At 45.2% G+C, this 20,679-nt stretch overlaps 1 protein-coding gene across 1 annotated transcript in view; it reads left to right on the top strand.

Moving 5' to 3' along the window:
* The window catches only part of LOC141072471 (uncharacterized), a 47,178-nt gene extending 40,516 nt beyond the window's left edge, over positions 1-6,662 (top strand). Inside the window, exons 5-6 of the mRNA XM_073559750.1 lie at positions 2,926-3,081; positions 4,122-6,662. Of these exons, the coding sequence (XP_073415851.1) occupies positions 2,926-3,081; positions 4,122-4,180 (215 nt within the window). The 3' untranslated portion in view covers positions 4,181-6,662. The remainder of the gene's footprint in view (positions 1-2,925; positions 3,082-4,121) is intronic.
* The last annotated feature ends 14,017 nt before the right edge of the window (positions 6,663-20,679 follow it).

Consider the following 20,679-nt stretch of genomic DNA (forward strand, 5'->3'; position numbering starts at 1 on the left):
CAAACAGTACATTCCTTTTTGGACAATGATAGAACCACTGTGCGTGCCATGTTCTTCGATTTCTCCAGTGCATTCAACACCTTACAGCCACTATTATTACGTAAAAAGCTGGTTGAAATGGCGGTTGATGAGGGACTAGTGAATTGGATCATTGATTATCTGTCGGACAGGCCACAGTTTGTGAGGTTGGGGGCGGCCGTATCGGATAGTGTGCGGAGTAGTGTTGGAGCCCCTCAGGGAACGGTGCTGTCGCCATTCCTTTTTACGTTATACACAGCTGATTTTCAGTATAAATCAGACCTTTGTCACCTTCAGAAGTACTCTGATGACTCAGTGATAGTCGGAGGTATTGAGAGAGACCGGGGGGAGGAGGAATACAGAAGGGTGGTTTTGGACTTTGTTGACTGGTGCCAGGCTAACCATTTAGAACTCAACGTAAAGAAAACCAGGGAGCTGGTGTTGAGTTATGGAAGGTGCATGAAGGATTGCTTACCTATCACTATTGATGGTCAGGATGTGGAGATGGTGGAGAATTTCAAATATTTGGGGGTTCACCTGGACAGCAAGCTTGATTGGAGGTGCCATATGGAGAAGGTTTGCAAGAAAGGGATGAGTAGACTTTACTTCCTAAGGAAGTTAAGGTCGTTTAATGTGTGTAGCAAAATGCTTGAAATGTTCTACCAATCCATTGTGGCGAGTGCAATCTTTGATGCAATTATATGCTGGGGTAGTAGTGTGCGCACAGCTGACGCGAATAAGCTGAATAAACTTATCAAGAAGGCTAGTGCGGCGGTGGGTCTACAACTCAGGACTTTCGAGGAGGTATTAGAGGATAGAATTACTAAGAAATGCAAGGCTATAATGAGCAACAATACACACCCGCTCTATGAACTGTTTGCGAAGCAAAAGAGCACATTCAGCAAGCGTCTACTCCAACTAATGTGTAAAAAGGAAAGATATAGAAAATCGTTTGTTCCGACAGCTGTGGGGATGTTTAACAAATGTATAAGTGTAAAGCATCCCAAGACTAAATGAAGTTCAAAGTGTATGGGGGGGAATTGGTGAGTTACAAGTACCAGTCTATCCGCATCTGCTGTCCATATAGACTTATTTTGTAAAGTGTGTATTGTTCTTGTAATGTTCTTGATCTTTGTTCTGCTGCTGTAATACTGTAATTTCCTCCGGGATCAATAAAGTTTATCTAATCTAATCTAATCTAATTTAGGCCATTCAATGCGTTCTTTGGCAAACTGTAACCTTTTCAACACTTCTTTTTTTAGCAATTGTACATTATGAGGGTTTCTTGCAATTAGTGTGGCTTCACGTAGGCATCTTCTGATGGTTGCAGGACCCATAAGTAACTGAAGATCTTCTTTGATCTTCCTCGAACTGATATTGGATGCTTTTTTGCCATTTTTGTGGTTCTATGATGTATGTGAATGATAGTATTTCTTTTCCTACCACATGTTTCGGGTTTTGTTTGACATTTTAAATAACTGGAAATCTTTTTAGCTAAGCCGCCAAGAATTTTCTGCACTTCTTTATATGTTTTCCCCTCTCCAATCAACTTCTTGATCAAAGTTCTTTCTCCTTTGGTACAATGTCATGAACAACCCATTTTATTCACTGAGCAAGGGCTAAAACCAGAAGGTACAACATTTTCAGCCCTTCTTCTTTAAATGAGGGCCATAATTGATACCTGCTTCTTCACTGAACGAATTACCTCAGTAATTGAACTCCACACTGCTCTTAATTAGACCACCCCCATTCATTAAATGTGTAGGTATAACCCAATTAGCAGCTGGCATGTCATAACTGTTGATTCTGTTTTTTGCCCATTACTTGGCTACACCTAGTATTGAAACTCTTCCCATGATGTATGATTTTTTTTGCCCCAATGCAGTAATTTAACTGTTATTACAGTCCCAACACTCTCACCTGGGTAACATTTAAACCAGGGGAGAGGCAACAATTGCACACAACAGGTTCCTGTTCAGACTAGGAAAGTCCCTAATTTGACCCTCATCTCTTCCTGCCTGAACATGGAGGTTGGCACCCTAAGATTATGAAATGGCGCCCCAACTTAGTGTCGACTGACCCCGAGTATCCTTAAGTGCACCGTCTCTATAAATAATGTTCAACACAAAATCAAGTATAATTATGAAATTAAATACACATAAATCAGGGGATGATGCACAGGCCTAAGAACGAGTTCACACAGTCACACAGGAAAGACGGAGGAAAATAAGAACCAAAAAAAGACAAATGAAAGATGTGGAAATCTTCCAGACTCTAAACGTGAAAAAAGGAAAGGGTGCTGGGAAGGAAAGAAGACTCACAAACAAACCTCAGGAACAGCGCTTAGCCATGAAAAATAATCCCTAGCTTAGGAGCTGGAACTCAAAACACCATCTACCTTGAAGTATAGCCTTCAAAAAAGGCAGATGAGTATAAAGGTGAGTATAAATAGACACTCCCAAGAAGTGATAAGATAAAACCAAATAGGTAAGTGAGAAACACATGCATAGAAGCAAACTAAAGAAAGGAAAGAAAAGAGGAAAAAACCATCAGCCGTTGGACAGAGACCAAACAGGCTGTAGCTTAGCAGAAAGGAAAACCGAGACCATGCAGCAAAAAGTCACCAATTCAAGTCCCAAAACTGAGGCATGACATAAACACATTAGTGATATTAGACTGTTATTATTTTGCACAAACTGTAAGTAGAAACATACTACAGTTTGGTGCCCAAATAATAATGCCATACACTAGACAAAAAACACTTTCATACAGCTGTCTAAATAAAAAAAGTTAAATATTACCGCCACCTGTATACATTGCACAGTGCTTGGTACCATAAGTAACTAAAGACCAATGGACTATAGTGAATAGATAAAAGTATTAAACAAACTGAACCTTTCTTTTCAGCAACACCATCTTCATTAAACAGCTTTTCATCAACAACATCTCCATCAAAGACCAAGAATTCAACTGTCTTAGTAGTCAAGCTATTTCTAATTGTTGCTTTGTTCTCTCTTGCACTTGGATACTTGATATACAAGCGAAATAAGAACGTTATCAGAGGTAAATATATTCTACATTTTACAAAATTTTGAAATATTCCAAACTTTAATACTAATAAGCTTTCATTGGTTTTAAGGGATTTTCTATAGTAGTAATGGATTTCTCTTAGGTAAAGTCATCATTACCTGATTGATGGTGGTTTAATTTCCGACATCCAGGGCCACTTGGATATTGATTTAAAATGTACAAAAAAATCATGTTGCAAGAAGTAAAACCCAATACAAAAATACACATTTTTTATTTGCTTTATTATCACTACTATGTTTAATTCCTTCTGGCTCGTTGTCTTTCTCAAGCACCCCTCATGGGTCGTTGTCTTTCTCAAGCACCCCTCATGGGTGAGTACCACAAATAACATAATTTAACCCCTCAAAGAACAAGTGGGGTTAAAAAGATTCCCCTACATTGGAGACATCATGGTGTTCACCTGATTGCTGCTGGTCCAGCTACAGTAAACAGCTAATTTTGTAAGGATAAACTAGACATGAACTCTGCAGTGGCCAAATTAGTAGTTCATGACCCCATTTTTTGGTGTCCATATCAAAATGCCTCATGTTTTGGACAATTCTCCAAAAAAAAATCTTTCAAACCATGAGGAACACCTGACAAGAAAGGCGATCACTAGAGTTGAGCGACTTTAGTCGGATCGGGTTTCATGAAACAAAATTTGTTTCAGATGAAACTGGTCCGACTCGGGCAAAAAAAGTCCGATTTTCGGCCGAAACCCGACCCCAATGCAAGTCAATGGGAAATAAAAGTCGGCATTGAGCGAGTGACATTCATCCACTCAATGCCGACTTTTATTTCCCATTGACTTGCATTGGGGTCGGGTTTCGGATGAAACTCCGACTTTTTTTGCCCTAGTCGGACCAGTTTCATCTGAAACAAATTTTGTTTCATGAAACCCGATCCGACTAAAGTCGCTAAACTCTAGCGATCACTGAAAAATGATGCTTACAAGTGATTAATGACTCTATTGCAGAATATTGGCAGCTCATGTTACCTCTCACTTGCCTAATGATATGTTCCTTTCTAAACAGATGTACCTGAAGAAGAAAGCACAACCAAACCACCATTACTGCCGCCACAAGCTGTCTAATGGAGATCACCTCTGAGTAATCAAAGGAGAAATATGGTTAATCTAAGAAGATGTCATGTGTGACACATGCCAAGTGGGCAGAAAATATCCATATTACACTGGACTAAAGAAGAAATACATAGGACTTTTGACCCTAAATGGTGTAACCTTTTTCCATAAGGCCAATAAATCCCTACTTTTAGTTAAAAAAACACATTTTCCATTTGCCATCTCATAGTGTCCCCTTCATCCACCCTCTTTAACGACACAATGGTTTAAAGGGGTTGGCTGGTGAAAACAAGTTATATCTATCCCTAGGACATTGATTCTTGGGGGTCTACTTCTGAGAGGTACATTGATTTGCAGAATTGTTAACTTTTATTCTCTGTTATAATTACATGTATGTAGCAGTGTGACCTGTGCTCCATTCATTTCTCATGGGCTTCCAAGTGCTGAGCTTTCATTTATACTGCTGGCCCATAGAGAAAGAGAATGAATGGAGTCATGGTTGGACATATGACCTGATTTTGGAATGAGAATAGCATTTTCCCATTGGGGATAAAAGTTACATAGCGTAGTGGTTCAATATTGTACAGTGAAGTATTGTATGATAATGCCTTAGTTTTGCATTAGTTTTAATATTTGGCAATACATCTAGTGTCTGCTGATCAGTTGGTGTTCGTAATATGATAAGTCATAAGATGTAGGATTTCCCACGAAAGTTAGAGAATCTTGCCTCAATTACATAGTACATACAGAATCTTAATGCCGTTAAATGGTTTTATAAACTGAAGTCATATATCACTATTTTTCATGTGTTGCAAAAGTGAAAGCAATATTTTTTATATTAATATGAAATAATGTGAACGTGAAAGGGTGTTGTCTTCGGCTCTCGTCTCACCATGTAAATGGGGTAGCAATGTAAACCTGTTATTGTAGCTAACCGCAGCCAACAAGTATGTATGATAGGACCAACAGACGTGCCTTCCTTAACTTGTTCCTAAACCTCAAATGATTGCCCTCAAATACATCCAACAGATGCCATCTATCGGCCATCCATCACCTAAAACCCCCATGTTATAAAAAGGTAGATGTACATCGTTTTGATGAATGCCTCTACTGGATGCCATTTCTCGACTAATGGCCTCCCAGAGGCTCCCATGTAATAAAAAAAGCATATATTAATGTATATTTTTTGAATGAATGGAGCAAGATAGTATCAAATCAAACTGTATTACTTGAAAAGTTAAGGGCAGACTCATCTATAAAACACGCAGTAGGGCAATATAATTATCCCTGAAGGTTTGGACATTGTAGTAGGCATAAGACATATGGTGGGGAAAAAAGTACCGTATATACTCGTGTATAAGCCGACCAGTGTACAAGCCGACCCCCCCCTAATTTTGCCACAAAAATCTGGGAAAACTTATTGACTCGCATGTAAGCCTAGGGTTAAATGGTCCAAGAAGATGCTCCATAGATAAAAACCCACCCATATGCTGCTGCACAAGGGTTAATGCTGGCCCAAGAAGATGCTCCATAAATACCCCCCATATGCTGCTGCACAAGGGTTAATGATGCTCAATAAATACCCCCCATATGCTGCTGCACAAGGGTTAATGCTGGCCCAAGAAGATGCTCCATAAATACCCCCATATGTTGCTGCTGTGGAAGGGTTAATGCTGCCCCACAAATACCCCCATATGCTGCTGCACAAGGGTTAATGCTGGCCCAAGAAGATGCTCCATAAATACCCCCATATGCTGCTGCACAAGGGTTAATGCTGGCCCAAGAAGATGCTCCATAAATACCCCCCATATGCTGCTGCATAAGGGTTAATGCTGCCCCATAAGATGCTCCATAAATACCCCCATAATATGCTGCTGCACAAGGGTTAATGATGCTCCATAAATTCCCCCCATATGCTGCTGTACAAGGGTTAATGCTGCCCCCATAAGATGCTCCATAAATACCCCCCATATATTGCTGCTGCCCCATAAATACCCCCATATGCTGCTGCACAAGGGTTAATGCTGCCCCATAAATACCCCCCATATGCTGCTCCACAAGGGTTAATGCTGCCCCATAAGATGCTCCATAAATACCCCCATAGGCTGCTGCTGCAATAAAAGAAAAAATGACATACTCACCTCTCCATCGCTGGGGGGCCAGGTTCCGGTGTCTTGAGCCCCCGGCACCGGCGATATTCACCTGTCCGCGTTCCAAGCCGTCCACCGCTCTGTCTCCCGGTTCTCTGCAGTGACAGCAGAGGGCGCACACTGACTACGTCATCGCGCCCTCTGCCGTCACAGCAGGAGGAGTCGGAGACCCAGCGGTGCAAGGCTTAGAATGGGGACAGGTGAATATTGCTCTGCTCCCGTCATATTTACCCCTCCTGGCCGCACGGTCTTCTCTGCAGCGGCAACTCCTGCTTCTCCCTCTGCCGTCTGCTTCCTGCCTTCAGCGGTCACGTAATACCGCTCATTACACTCATGAATATGTGAATATGCGCATATTCATGAGTTTAATGAGCGGTACCACGTGACCGCTGAAAGCAGGAAGCAGACGGCAGAGGGAGAAGCGGGGGGCTGCAGAGAAGTGCCAGGAGAGGTGAGTATGGTCTCTGACACCCCCGCTCCCCCTCCCCCACCCACCCCCTCGGTATATGACTCACGTATAAGCCAAGAGGGGGACTTTCAGCCCATAAAAAAGGGCTGAAAATCTCAGCTTATAAATGAGTATATACGGTATTTAGTCAGCCTCCAAGTGTGCAAGTTCTCCCACTTTAAAAGACAAGAGAGGCCTGTAATTGACATCATAAGTAGACCATAACTATGAGAGTCAAAATGAGAAAAAAATCCAAAAACCCTTGTCTGATTTTGCAAGATTTATTTTGCAAATTATGGTGGAAAATAAGTATTTGGTCATTAACAAAAGTTCATCTCAATATTTTGTTATATATTTGTTGGCAATGACAGAGGTCAAACATTTTCTGTAAGTAAACACAAGGTTGGCACACACTGTTGGTGATATGTTGGCTGATTCCTCCATGCAGATCTCCTCTAGAGCTGTGATGTTTTGGGCCTGTCGCTGGGCAACATGAACTTTCAAATCCCTCCAAAGGTTTTCTATGGGGTTGAGATCTGGAGACTGGCTATGCCACTCTAGGACCTTCATATGCTTCTTATGAAGCCACTCCTTCATTGCCCTGGTGTTGTGCTTTGGATCATTATCATGCTGAAAGACCCATCCATGTTTCATCTTCAATGCCCTTGCTGATGGAAAGAGGTTTGCACTCAAAATCTCACGATACATGGCCCCGTTCAGTGTTTCATGTACACGGATCTGTCATTCTGGTCCCTTTGCAGAGAAACAGCCCCAAAGCATAATGTTGCCACCCCCATGCTTCACAGTAGGTATGGTGTTATTTGAATGCAACTCAGCATTCTGTCTCCTCCAAACATGACGAGTTTTGTTTCTACCAAACAGTTCTACTTTGGTTTCATCAGACCATATGACATTCTCCCAATACTCTTCTGGATAATCGAAATATTCTCTAGCAAACGTCAGACAGGCCCGGACATGTACTAGCTTAAGCAAGGGGATACGTCTGGCACTGCAGGATGAGTCCCTGGTGGCGTAGTGTGTTACTGATGGTAGCCTTTGTTACAGTGGTCCTAGCTCTATGCAGGTCATTCACTAGGTCCCCCCATGTGGTTCTGGGATTTTTGCTAACCGTTCTTGTGATCACTTTGACCCCATGGGGTGAGATCTTGCGCGGAGCCCCAGATCGAGGGAGATTATCAGTGGTCTTGTATGTCTTCCATTTTCTTATTATTGCTCCCACAGTTGATTTCATCACACCAAGCTGCTTGCCTATTGCAGATTCAGTCTTCCCAGCCTGGTGCAGGGCTGAAGGGCTAAAATTTTGTTTCTTGTGTCCTTCGACAGCTCTTTGGTCTTCACCATAGTGGAGCTTGGAGTGCGACTGTTTGAGGTTGTGTCTTTTATACTGATAACAAGTTCAAAACAGGTGAGATTACTACAGGTAGTGAGTGGAGGACAGAGGAGCCTCTTATAGAAGAAGATACAGGTCTGTGAGAGCCAGAAATCTTGCATGTTTTTAGGTGACCAAATACTTATTTTCCACCATAATTTGCAAAATAACTCTTGCCAAATCAGACAAGGTGATTTTCTGGATTTGTTTTCTCATTTTGACTCTCATAGTTGTGGTCTACCTATGATGTCAATTACAGGCCTCTCCCATCTTTTTAAGTGGGAGAACTTGCACAAATGGTGGCTGACTAAATAATTTTTTCCCCACTGTATAAGTATAGGAATCCAAGATGTGATTTTTTTGTATTAATAAGTGGTCTATAAAACTGTAATATATATATATATACACTGTGTTCCAAATTATTAAGCAAATGATATTTTTCTCTGATTTTCCTAAATAGTCGGTACAAATGACAGTCAGTCTAATAAAGGTTATCACCGGTTAGAGTATACATCAAATTTTATTGAAGAAACCTCCCAATAATAACAGTATAATCTCCAAAATGAATAAAAACTCAAATTGCACTGTTCCAAATTATTAGGCACATTAGAATTTCTAAACATTTGATATGTTTTAAAGAACTGAAAATGCTCATTTGTGGAATTTGCAGCATTAGGAGGTCACATTCACTGAACAAAAAAGCTATTTAACTTCAAAACATCCTAACAGGCCAAGTTACATGTTAACATAGGAACCCTTCTGTGACATCACCTTCACAATTCTTGCATCCATTGAACTTGGGAGTTTTTGGAGAGTTTCTGCTTGTATTTCTTTGCATGAAGTCAGAATAGCCTCCCAGAGCTGCTGTCTTGATGTGAACTGCCTCCCACCCTCATAGATCTTTTGCTTGATGATACTCCAAAGGTTCTCCATAGGGTTGAGGTCAGGGGAAGATGGTGGCCACACCATGAGTTTCTCTCCTTTTATGCCCATAGCAGTCAATGACTCAGAGGTATTCTTTGCAGCATGAGATGGTGCATTGTCATGCATGAAGATGATTTTGTTCCTGAAGGCATGTTTCTGCTTTTTATACCATGGAAGACAGCTGTCAGTCAGAAACTCTATATACTTTGCAGAGGTCATTTTCACACCTTCAGGAACCTTAAAGAGCCCTACCAGCTGTTTCCCCATGATTCCGGCCCAAAACATGACTTCTCCACCTGCTTGCTGACGTCGCAGCCTTGTTGTGACATGGTGGCCATCCACCAACCATCCACTACTCCATCCACTACTCCATCCAGGGTTGCTCGACACTCATCAGTAAACAAGACTGTTTGAAAATTAGTCTTCATGTATGTCTGGGCCCACTGCAACCGTTTCTGCTTGTGAACACTGTTTAGGGGTGGCCGAATAGTAGATTTATGCACCACAGCAAGCCTTTGAAGGATCCTACACCTTGAGGCTCGAGGGACTCCAGAGGCACCAGCAGCTTTAAATATCTGTTTGCTGGTTTGTAATGGCTTTTTAGCAGCCACTCTCTTAATCCGATGAACTTGCCTGGCAGAAACCTTCCTCATTCTGCCTTTATCAGCACAACATGTCTGTGCTCAGAATCAACCACAAATCTCTTAACAGTACGATGATCACGTTTAAGTTTTTGGGAAATATCTAATGTTTTCATCTCTTGACCAAGGCATTGCACTATTTGATGCTTTTCAGCAGCAGAGAGATAATTTTTCTTTCCTAAATTCCTTGAAACATGTGCCCTGCTTAATAATGTGGAACATCATTCTTAAGTAGTTTTCCTTTAATTGAGCTCATCTTGTAAACTAATTATCACAGGCGTTTGAGATTGATCTCAGTGATCCAAAGAGCCCTGATACACAATACCATCTATGAGTTTATTTGAAAAACAAAAAATTACATCTTTAGGACACTTAAATCCAATTTGCATAATAATTTGGAACACAGTGTATATATATATATATATATATATATAAATATATATATATATATGAGTGGAATAACTTATCAAAAAAATAAGTCAAATATATAAAGACGGGTTTTTCAAAAATCATCGGGTCAATGATTAATATAGGACACTGAATATACATGTATATACACTGTATTGTGAATGTATATAAGCAGGCACATGTATGTAGGATGTATGGTAAATAGGAAATCTCACATGAAAACATTTTTGTATATGTTTTTCTACTGAATATGAATAGAATAAAATGAAATATTTTATTTGTTTCCATTTTTTTTCTTCACATTTCCTTAAAATTCATGGGGGTAATGATTGATTATTTTTTAATAGTATTGTTGCTAACAGTCCTGAGTTTACCAGGACTGTTTTAAATTTTGGGGGAAAAAATGGGCATTCCTGGGGGCAGACCCAATGTTGGTAAATATGAAGGCGCTGTTCTACAGTATATCATAAAGAAACAACTTAATATACACAGTTGTAAAACTTCTAATTACAGTACTAAAAGTAAATTGAGACAATGTTGGCGGAGTTATCAGTTATATAAAGAGAAGATCATTCAGTACCCATATTAAGAAAAAACATTTCATTGCCCCTTGTCACAAGTACTTTAGCTAACTGTACTTTTAGATTTTCATTTTTGATTTTTCATTTGCAGATATCCCCTTGTCTCCATTTTTCCGAAAGCTGGTTAAATTGCTTTCTTCAGAATATCTTACTTATACTAAAGACCTTCTCCTGTGTTTCAAAATTATATTTAATTCAACTAGCAAACTATTTTATTCCTCTATTAGTGTTCTTGTCTGGAGGATGCTTTCTAATCCTACAACATGTCTACTCTCTGTGTGCTCCGCTGATCAGTAACAATTTGCCTTTTGATCATGCACCCCTTTTCCACTTTTCCAACACTCCAAAATGTCCCTGATTATGTAATTGTTCCTCATCTGACCGAACTGCCCCCCCAGGACCAGAAATTCACATGTTACATCTTCTCTCTGTGAGCCAAAATTAAGACTTATGGGAGCAAAAGTGGCAAAGTTTATGTAAATTCCACCCAAAATTGGGTGGTTTTGCTCCAGTTCTGTTGACGGGACTTAGAAAGGACTTCACCTCTGGTTTAACCAGTAGCCTTCCATTGTTGACCTACATGAAGGTAACACAACATCATGAGGCAGTAGACGCTCATCTTGAAACTCAAGCAGCAACAATAAATAATTACTACCACCTCATAAACCACATAATTATAACAAAGCTTCACCGGCCACCCCTCTAAAAAATCTCTCAATTGTATTTAGGATTGTAATCCAGCTTACTTGCTCCATCTTGATGGTAAAAACGACTGATTGCAGGCAGCAGCTTTGCTAACCACCACCGCGACTAGGTGTACATCAATCAGGATAGTCCTATACTTTCTCTGATATTTAAACCTTAAGATACTATGTGCCAAAAAAGACCTTAATGTGAATAACGATTGAGCAGGACCAGGGCCCGACTGAACACCCAGGCATGGGAAGCAACATAGATGCTATGCCCAGCTGAAAGAAAGGGATACCACACCCTTGATTGTACTGGGTACAAGAACCTAAAGCAAAAAAATGAGAAGGAGCATAAGTCGGTATTAGTGTTGAGCGATACCACCCGATATTGAAAAATATCGGATCGGATTGAATCGGCCGATATCAAAAAAGTATCGGGTATCGCCGATTCCGATCCCGGAAGTCCCATTCAAGTCAATGGAACAGAATTATCGGAATTAAAAAAAATCCTTTCTTTCCTTGTAGTTTAATTCTACATGAAGAAAAACAACTAAGAATAATGTAGAATGTATTGGGGGAGGTGGAAGAGATATTAAAGGCATAGAGGTTTAGCCCAATCAAATGGAATAGAAGGAATAAATTTTTTTTTTTAAAGATGTTCGGAGTTACAAAGATATTGACTATGTTAACCTTTTGTATATTTTGTTAGATATGTATGTTTCACTACTTCCATGCTCTTCACCTTCTTTTTTACTTCTCCAACACTTTCTCCTTCATCATCCTCAGCAGCAGCATCTTTTTCATCAACTTCTTCTTCACCTTATTCATCTTCTTCTTCTTCACCTTCTTCCTATTATTCTTTTCTTTTACATTCTTCATATTCTTCTTATTCAACTATTAATCTTCTTCATATTCTACTTCTTCATCTTCTTCCGATTCTTCTTCATCATCATATTCTTATTTGTGACAGGCATTCCTGTAGTTGTTATTTATAAAAGTTTGAAGATTACACCTTCCGTTCTGCCTGTCACAAAAGATTTACAACAGGATTTGTCCGCATTCAGTTTGGCCTGCAGCAGCAGGCATTTTCCAGGGGCACCACGAGGAGGAACGGACTCACCCCCATACACTGCTTAGTCTTCTTCTGCTTAGAATTTAGATAATATCTTTTGCTCTGATTTTTAGTCTTATGCTTAATGTTCTTCTGCTTTTGGTCCTTCTGCTTTTTGTTCTTCTACTTCTTCTGTCTCTTGTTGTTCTGCATCTTGGTGGTTGTCTTCATGTTCTTTGTCCTCTTGGTCATCTTCTTCAGGGTCATCTTTTTGGTCTTCTTTGGTGTGGTCTTCAGGGTCGTCGTCTTCAGGGTCGTCGTCAGGGAGATCCAGAGTGAGAACCAAAAACCATTTCCACAAGCGTGAACCTTGAAAAGTAGCAGAAGGTACAAGAAGGCTGAGGAACTGCCGAGAACCAGCTGATGGTACTGGAACCCGGATGGGCAGCAGAAGGATCAAGAGCCAATGGCACAACCGTGGACCAGCTGATGGTGGTGGACCAGCTGAACGTGCTGGAACCCGGTTACTAAGCAGGAGGTACCTGTGCTATAAAGCACTACCAAGGACCAGCAGACGTTGCAGGAACTCAGATACCGAGAAGGAGGCACCTAGGCCAAAGGCACTGCCAAGAACCAGCTGACGGTACTGGAACCCGGATGGGTAGCAGAAGGAACAAGAGAAAATGGAACTAGCGAGGACCAGCTGACTGCTGGAACCAGGAGGGGCAGCAGAAGGAACAAGAGCCAATGGCACAACCGTGGAGCAGCTGACGGTGCTGGAACACGGTTACTAAGCAGGAGGTACCTGTGCTACAAAGCACTACCAAGGACCAGCAGACGTTGCTGGAACTCGGATACCGAGAAGGAGGCACCTAGGCCAAAGGCGCTGCCGAGAACCAGCTGACAGTACTGGAACCCGGATGGGTAGCAGAAGGAACAAGAGCAAATGGAACTAGCGAGGACCAGCTGACGGTGCTGGAACCCGGAGGGGCAGAAGATGGAACAAGAGCCAATGGCACAACCATGGACCAGCTGACGGTGCTGGAACACGGTTACTAAGCAGGAGGTACCTGTGCTACAAAGCACTACCAAGGACCAGCAGACGTTGCTGGAAATCGGATACCGAGAAGGAGGCACCTAGGCCAAAGGCACTGCCGAGAACCAGCTGACGGTGCTGGAACCCGGATGGGTGGCAGGGGCTACAAGAGACAATGGAACTACCGAGAACCAGCTGACGGTGCTGGTACCCAGAGTGGCAGCAGAAGGAACAAGAGCCAATGGCACAACCATGGACCAGCTGACGGTGCTGGAACATGGTTACTAAGCAGGAGGTACCTGTGCTACAAAGCACTACCAAGGACCAGCAGACGTTGCTGGAACTCGGATACAGAGAAGGAGGCACCTAGGCCAAAGGCACTGCCGAGAACCAGCTGACGGTGCTGGAACCCAGATGGGTAGCAGAAGCTACCCCTGAAAAACAACGTTGCAAGGCCGCGAGCCGGCCGCAGTTACCGAAACCCACAGTCCTACAGGGGGTGCTTGTCCTATTGGCACTACGGAACCAGCTTTTATTACCAGAACCCGCAGCCCACATAGGAAGCACCTAAACTGCAGGCACCATAGACTCGGCTAACCCGACCGCAACACGACTGGACAGCGTTTTGGTGGCAAAGTGACATTGACACTACCCGGAAACAGCAGGCGTGCTGGAACCAGGTTGGGCAGGAGGGAGTACCCGTGCCAAAGACACTGCCGAGGACCAGCTGACAGTGCTGGAACCCGGATGGGTAGCATAAGCTACAAGAGTCAATGGAACTACCGAGAACCAGCTGACGGTGCTGGTACCCAGAGTGGCAGCAGAAGGTACAAGAGCCAATGGCACAACCATGGACCAGCTGACGGTGCTGGAACATGGTTACTAAGCAGGAGGTACCTGTGCTACAAAGCACTACTAAGGACCAGCAGACGTTGCTGGAACTCGGATACCGAGAAGGAGGCACCTAGGCCAAAGGCACTGCCAAGAACCAGCTGACGGTACTGGAACCCAGATGGGTAGCAGAAGCTACCCCTGAAAAACAACGTTGCAAGGCCGCAAGCCGGTCGCAGTTACCGAAACACAAAGTCCTACAGGGGGTGCTTGTCCTATTTGCACTACGGAACCAGCCTTTATTACCAGAACCCGCAGCCCACATAGGAAGCACGTAAACTGCAGGCACCATAGACTCGGCAAACCCCACCGCAACACAACAGGACTATGTATTGGTGGCAAAGTGACGTTGACAATCCCCGGAAACAGCAGGCATGCTGGAAGCAGGCTGGGCAGGAGGGAGTACCCGTGCCAAAGACACTTCTGAGCAGCAACTGGCGATGTTGGAGCCCAGGGACAATCATGCAGCAGGCTGAGGCCTACTTGGAGTGAGTAGTAAATAAGATGTAGTGTGATTTTGGAGGCAGCAGGAGACTTTGTCGTCAACACAGCAGGGGAGCAGCTTGCGTTACTGAACCCCACTAACACTGGAGCATGTGTTTTTCTCTGTGCAGACGGCACTTCCGAACAACAACTGGCTGTGTTGAAGCCCAGGATCAATCATGGAGCAGGCTGAGGCCTACTTGAAGCAAGTTTTATATTGGTTGTACACTACTACTGATTGTAACCGTGCACCACTTAGGCCTCTGGCTCTACTGTCTCTAGTATTTCCCCTGGCCTCCAACCCCGCCAGTTGCTGCTCTGAAGTGGCATCTGCACAATCCACACTTGTTCCTGGGTTACAAGGGCTCAGTCACGTCAGTTGATCCCCTGATGTGTGTCCGGCAGGGGAAATACTAGACACAGTGGAGCCAGAGGCCAAAGTGGAGCGTGGTTAAAAATCTGTAGTAGTGTGACTGTGTAGGCAGCAGGAGACTTTGCCATCCACACAGCAGAGAAGCAGCTGGCGTTACTGAACCCCACTGACACAGGAGCTAGTGTTTCTCTCTGTGCGGACGGCACTTCCAAGCAACAACTGGCTGTGTTGAAGCCCAGGATCAATCATGGAGCAGGCTGAGGCCTACTTGGTGCGAGTAGAAAGTAAGATGTAGTGTGATTTTGGAGGCAGCTGGAGACTTTGTCGTCCACACAGCAGGGGAACAGCTGACGTTACTGAACCCCACTAACACATGAGCTAGTGTGTTTTTCTCTGTGAAGACGGCACTTCTGAACACGAACTGGCGTTGTTGGAGCCCAGGATCAAGCATGGAGCAGGCTGAGGCCTACTTGGAGCGAGTAGAAAGTAAGATGTAGTGTGATTTTGGAGGCAGCAGGAGACCCCACACAGCAGGGGAACAGCTGACGTTACTGAACCCCACTAACACAGGAGCTAGTGTGTTTTTCTCTGTGAAGACGGCACTTCTGAACACCAACTGGCGTTGTTGGAGCCCAGGATCAAGCACTGAGCAGGCTGAGGCCTGATGGTTTTTGAATGTGGAGGCAGCAGGAGACTTTGTCGTCCACACAGCAGGGGAACAGCTGACGTTACTGAACCCCACTAACACAGAAGCTATTGTGTTTTTCTCTGTGAAGACGGCACTTCTAAACACCAACTGGCGTTGTTGGAGCCCAGGATCAAGCATTGAGCAGGCTGAGGCCTGATGGTTTTTGAATGTGGAGGCAGCAGGAGACTTTGTCGTCCACACAGCAGAGGAACAACTGACGTTACTGAACCCCACTAACACAGAAGCTAGTGTTTTTCTCTGTGAAGACGGCACTTCTGAACACCAACTGGCGTTGTTGGAGCCCAGGATCAAGCATGGAGCAGGCTGAGGCCTGATGGTTTTTGAATGTGGAGGTAGCAGGAGACTTTGTCGTCCACACAGCAGGGGAACAGCTGACTTTACTGAACCCCACTAACACAGAAGCTATTGTGTTTTTCTCTGTGAAGACGGCACTTCTGAACACCAACTGGCGTTGTTGGAGCCCAGGATCAAGCATGGAGCAGGCTGAGGCCTGATGGTTTTTGAATGTGGAGGCAGCAGGAGACTTTGTCGTCCACACAGCAGGGGAACAGCTGACATTACTGAACCCCACTAACACAGAAGCTATTGTGTTTTTCTCTGTGAAGACGGCACTTCTGAACACCAACTGGCATTGTTGGAGCCCAGGATCAAGCATGGAGCAGGCTGAGGCCTGATGGTTTTTGAATGTGGAGGCAGCAGGAGACTTTGTCGTCCACACAGCAGGGGAACAGCTGACGTTACTGAACCCCACTAACACAGGAGCTAGTGTTTTTCTCTGTGCGGACAGCACTTCCGAGCGACAACTGGCTGTGTGAAGCCCAGGATCAATCATGCAGCAGGCAGAGGCCAACTTGCAGCAAGTTTGATATAGGTTGTGGACTACTACTGATTGTAACCGTGCTCCACTATGGCCTCTGGCTCCACTGTCTCTATTATTTCCCCTGGCCTCCAACCCTGCCAATTGCTGCTCTGAAGTGGCGTCTGCACAATCCACACATGTTCCTGGGTTGCTGGGGCTCAGTCACGTCCGTTGATCCCCTGATGTGTGTCCGGCAAGGTCTCCGGCTCTGTCCACTTTCCCACTACTAGTAATGGGAATGTGGACAGAGCAGGAGAGATTGCCAGACACACATCAGGGGATCAACTGACATGACTGAGCCCCAGTAATACAGGAACAAGTGTGGATTGTGCAGACGCCACTTCAGAGCAGCAACTGGCGGGGTTGGAGGCCAGGGGAAATACAAGAGACAGTGGAGCCAGAGGCCATAGTGGACCACGGTTAAAAATCAGTAGTAGTTCGATTGTGGAGGGAGCAGGAGACTTTGCCATCCACACAGCAGGGGAGCAGATGGCGTTACTGAACCCCACTAACACAGGAGCTAGTGTTTTTCTCTGTGCAGACGGCACTTCTAAGCGACAACTGGCTGTGTTGAAGCCCAGGGATTACAGTTCAGGTGGTAGAAACATGAACACAACAGGAGACCTGGATACTGTTGCCAACCAATTATTTAATCTGGAAGAGGACTGGCAAATTCTGGCGAGATCCAGGCCTTGTTCATTTTCAGAAAAGTAAGCCGGTCAACGTTATCGGAGGATAGTCGCGTGCGACGGTCTGTTAGTACACCACCTGCGGCACTAAAGACGCGTTCCGATAATACACTGGCAGCAGGGCAAGCCAGCACCTTCAATGCATACTGGCTAAGCTCTGGCCATGTATCCAGCTTAGAGACCCAAGACTTGAAGGGGGAAGAGCCATCTGGGAGTACACTGACAGGGCAAGACATGTAGTCTGTCACCTTCTGACGGAAACGTTGCCTCCTGCTGACTGGACCCGTCTGTGATGGTGTAGACATTTGTGGCGGGCACACAAAACTTTGCCACATTTGGGCCATAGTGGTCTTGCCTTGTGCTGAGGCGCTGCCTCTGCTCCCTCTTTGTGCCGAGCTTCCTCCACTGCCTCGACGCACAGAGCTGCTTTGTAAAGCACTAGCAGCACTGCTGTCGGGTGGAATGGAGAACATGATGGACTGCACCAGTGTGTCTTGGTACTCCCGCAGTTTACGCTCCCGGTTCAACGGTGGTATGAGGCTTTGTAAGTTGTCCCGGTAGCGAGGATCTAGGAGGGTGTACACCCAATAATCAGTCGTGTTGAGAATGTGGGCGATGCGGCGGTCGTTTCTCAGGCACTGCAGCATGAAATCAACCATGTGCTGCAGACTCCCAAATGCCAAAGAAACACTGTCCCCTGCTTGAGCCGTCATCTCTGCCTGCCCTGCATCACCCCACCCTCGCTGTACATACTGACTAGAGCATTGTGGACCTCCCTCCTCTGGAGAGATGTCTTCCTCCTCCATTGACTCCTCCTCATCCTCCTCACAAAGTGTCCCCTGCCTAGGCCTTAGTGAGGAACCACGTAGCGCAGACTGTCCAGAAGCAGATGGCATTTGTGACTCCTCATCCTCCACCTCTTCCAAAACCTCCTCCCTTAGTGCTTGCAGTGTTTTTTGAAGCAGGCAGATAAGGGGGACAGTCATGCTGAATAGTGCATCATCTGCACTCGCCATCCACGTGGAATCATCAAGGCACACAAAACGAGGCAGATGTCCTTCATAGAGGCCCACTCAGTGGTACTGAAGTGTGACCTGCGCACAGTGCGACTTGTTTGCGCCTGATGCAGCTGGTACTCCATGACTACTGCCTGCTGCTCACACAACCGCTCCAACATATGTAACATTGAATTCCACCTGGTGGGTAGGTCACATATAATGCTATGTTCCGGAAGGCGTAATCGGCGCTGCAGAGCAGCAAGGCGCGATTTTGCCATGCTGGAACGCCGCAAGTGAGTGCACTCTATGCAGACCTTGTGCAGCAGTGCATCAAGATCCGGATAGTCCCTCAGAAAGCTCTGCACGACCCAGTTCAGCACATGTGCCAGACATGGGATGTGAGTGAGGTTGTCTAGGCCCAGAGATGCCACCAGATTTCGGCCATTGTCACACTCTAGCAAGCCTGGCTGGAGATTCGCTGGCACAAACCACATGTCGCTCTCCTGCTTGATGGCATTCCAGAGCTCCTGCGCTGTGTGGCTTCGATTCCCCAAAGAAATTAATTTCAGTACGGCCTGTTGACGTTTGGCCACGGCTGTGCTCATATCGGTCGTAACAGGCTCCTGCAGCGCTCTTTCTGAGGAACTTGAGTAGGAGGAGGAGTCAATGTGTAGAGACTGGATTCCTGAAATCCGTGGAGTTGGCAGAACACATGCAGCGCCACTCTCCAGATCTGTACCCGGCTCCACAACATTGACCCAATGGGCAGTGAGGGAAAGGTATCGTCCCAGTCCATGGTTACTGGTCCACGCATCGGTGGTTAGGTGGACCTTGCTACTGACGGCGTTTAGTAGCGCATGTATTATTTTTCCCTCCACATGTTTTTGCAGGGCAGGGATGGCTTGCCTGCTGAAATAAAAGCGGCTGGGCATGGTGTATTTTGGGACTGCCAATGCCATGAAGTTCCGGAAGGTGTAAGTCTCCACCAGCCTGAATGAGAACATTTAAAGGGCCAGTAGTTTGGCAATGCCAGCATTCAGAGCCTGTGCTCGGGGATGGTTTGCCGAGTATGGCCGCCTTTTATCCCATGCCTGTGCTACCGATGGCTGTAGAGTGGCCTGGGAGTGTGAGGATGACTGGGAACGTGGTGCTGTGGGTGGAATGTCACTGGGTCTCCGGACAACAGTGCCAGAGGTTCTTCCTTGGCGATCCTGTGAGGAAGCCGAGCCAGCTGTGTGTGAGCTGGAGGAAGAGGCCCCAACACGAGCTGAAGAGGTGGTAGGTGGTGCTGTACGTTGGCCTACGTCTTCTGTGTGTCTGTGTAACTCCACCTCGTGCTTGGTCCGCACATGTTTCCACATATTTGCGGTATTGAGGTTGCTGACATTTTTCCCTCTTTTGACTTTCTGATGACACAGCTTGCATTTGACAAAGCAAATGTCATCTGCCATGTCAAAAAAGGACCACACACTGCAAGTCTTGGGAGCACCCATTTTGGCTTTTGAAAGAGGAATGCTCCTAATGGGTGCCGAAGTGGAGGCTACAGGCAACCAAGTCTGCCCCCTCCCTCTCCCTCCTGTTTTGGCCATTCGGGGAATCTCTTCCTCAGAGCTGCTCCCACCACCTTCCTGTTCCTCACGCCATGATGGGTCAAGGACCTCATCATCTACACTCCCCTCTTAAAACACCTGCTTCTCCTGGGTTGTCTCGCCAGCACCATACGTACCAGAAAGTGGCACCTGAGTCTCGTCATCATCTGATGCTTACTGAGGTGTGCTGACCATAGGCACTGGCCCACCCGCCTCTTCAGATTCCGAGGGACAAAGAAGTTGCGCATCACTGCATACTCCCTCTTCTTCACATTCTTGAATGCTGCTTGGCTGGCCCCCTCTTTCCAAGCCAACAGATTCAGAGAACAGAAGTAGAGACTGTGATGGCTCCTGTCCAGGGCTCTCTGACTGCCTGGGCACTTTGGCAGGTGGTGAAGAGACAGATGGTTGCTCTTCAGTAGAGTTGAGCGAAACGGGTCGAAAAATTTCAAAAGTCGCCGACTTTTGGCAAAGTCGGGTTTCATGAAACGAAACCCGACCCTAGGATGAGGTCGGCCACGAGGTCGGCGACTTACGCGCCAAAGTCGCGTTTCAAAAGTTTGTTTTGCGCTCTTTTTCAGCCAATCAGGATCCACGGACAC

The sequence above is a fragment of the Dendrobates tinctorius genome, unplaced genomic scaffold (genome assembly GCF_039654945.1).
Source record: "Dendrobates tinctorius isolate UK_male_01 unplaced genomic scaffold, ASM3965494v1 ptg000014l, whole genome shotgun sequence".
Classification (NCBI taxonomy): Eukaryota; Metazoa; Chordata; class Amphibia; order Anura; family Dendrobatidae; genus Dendrobates; species Dendrobates tinctorius.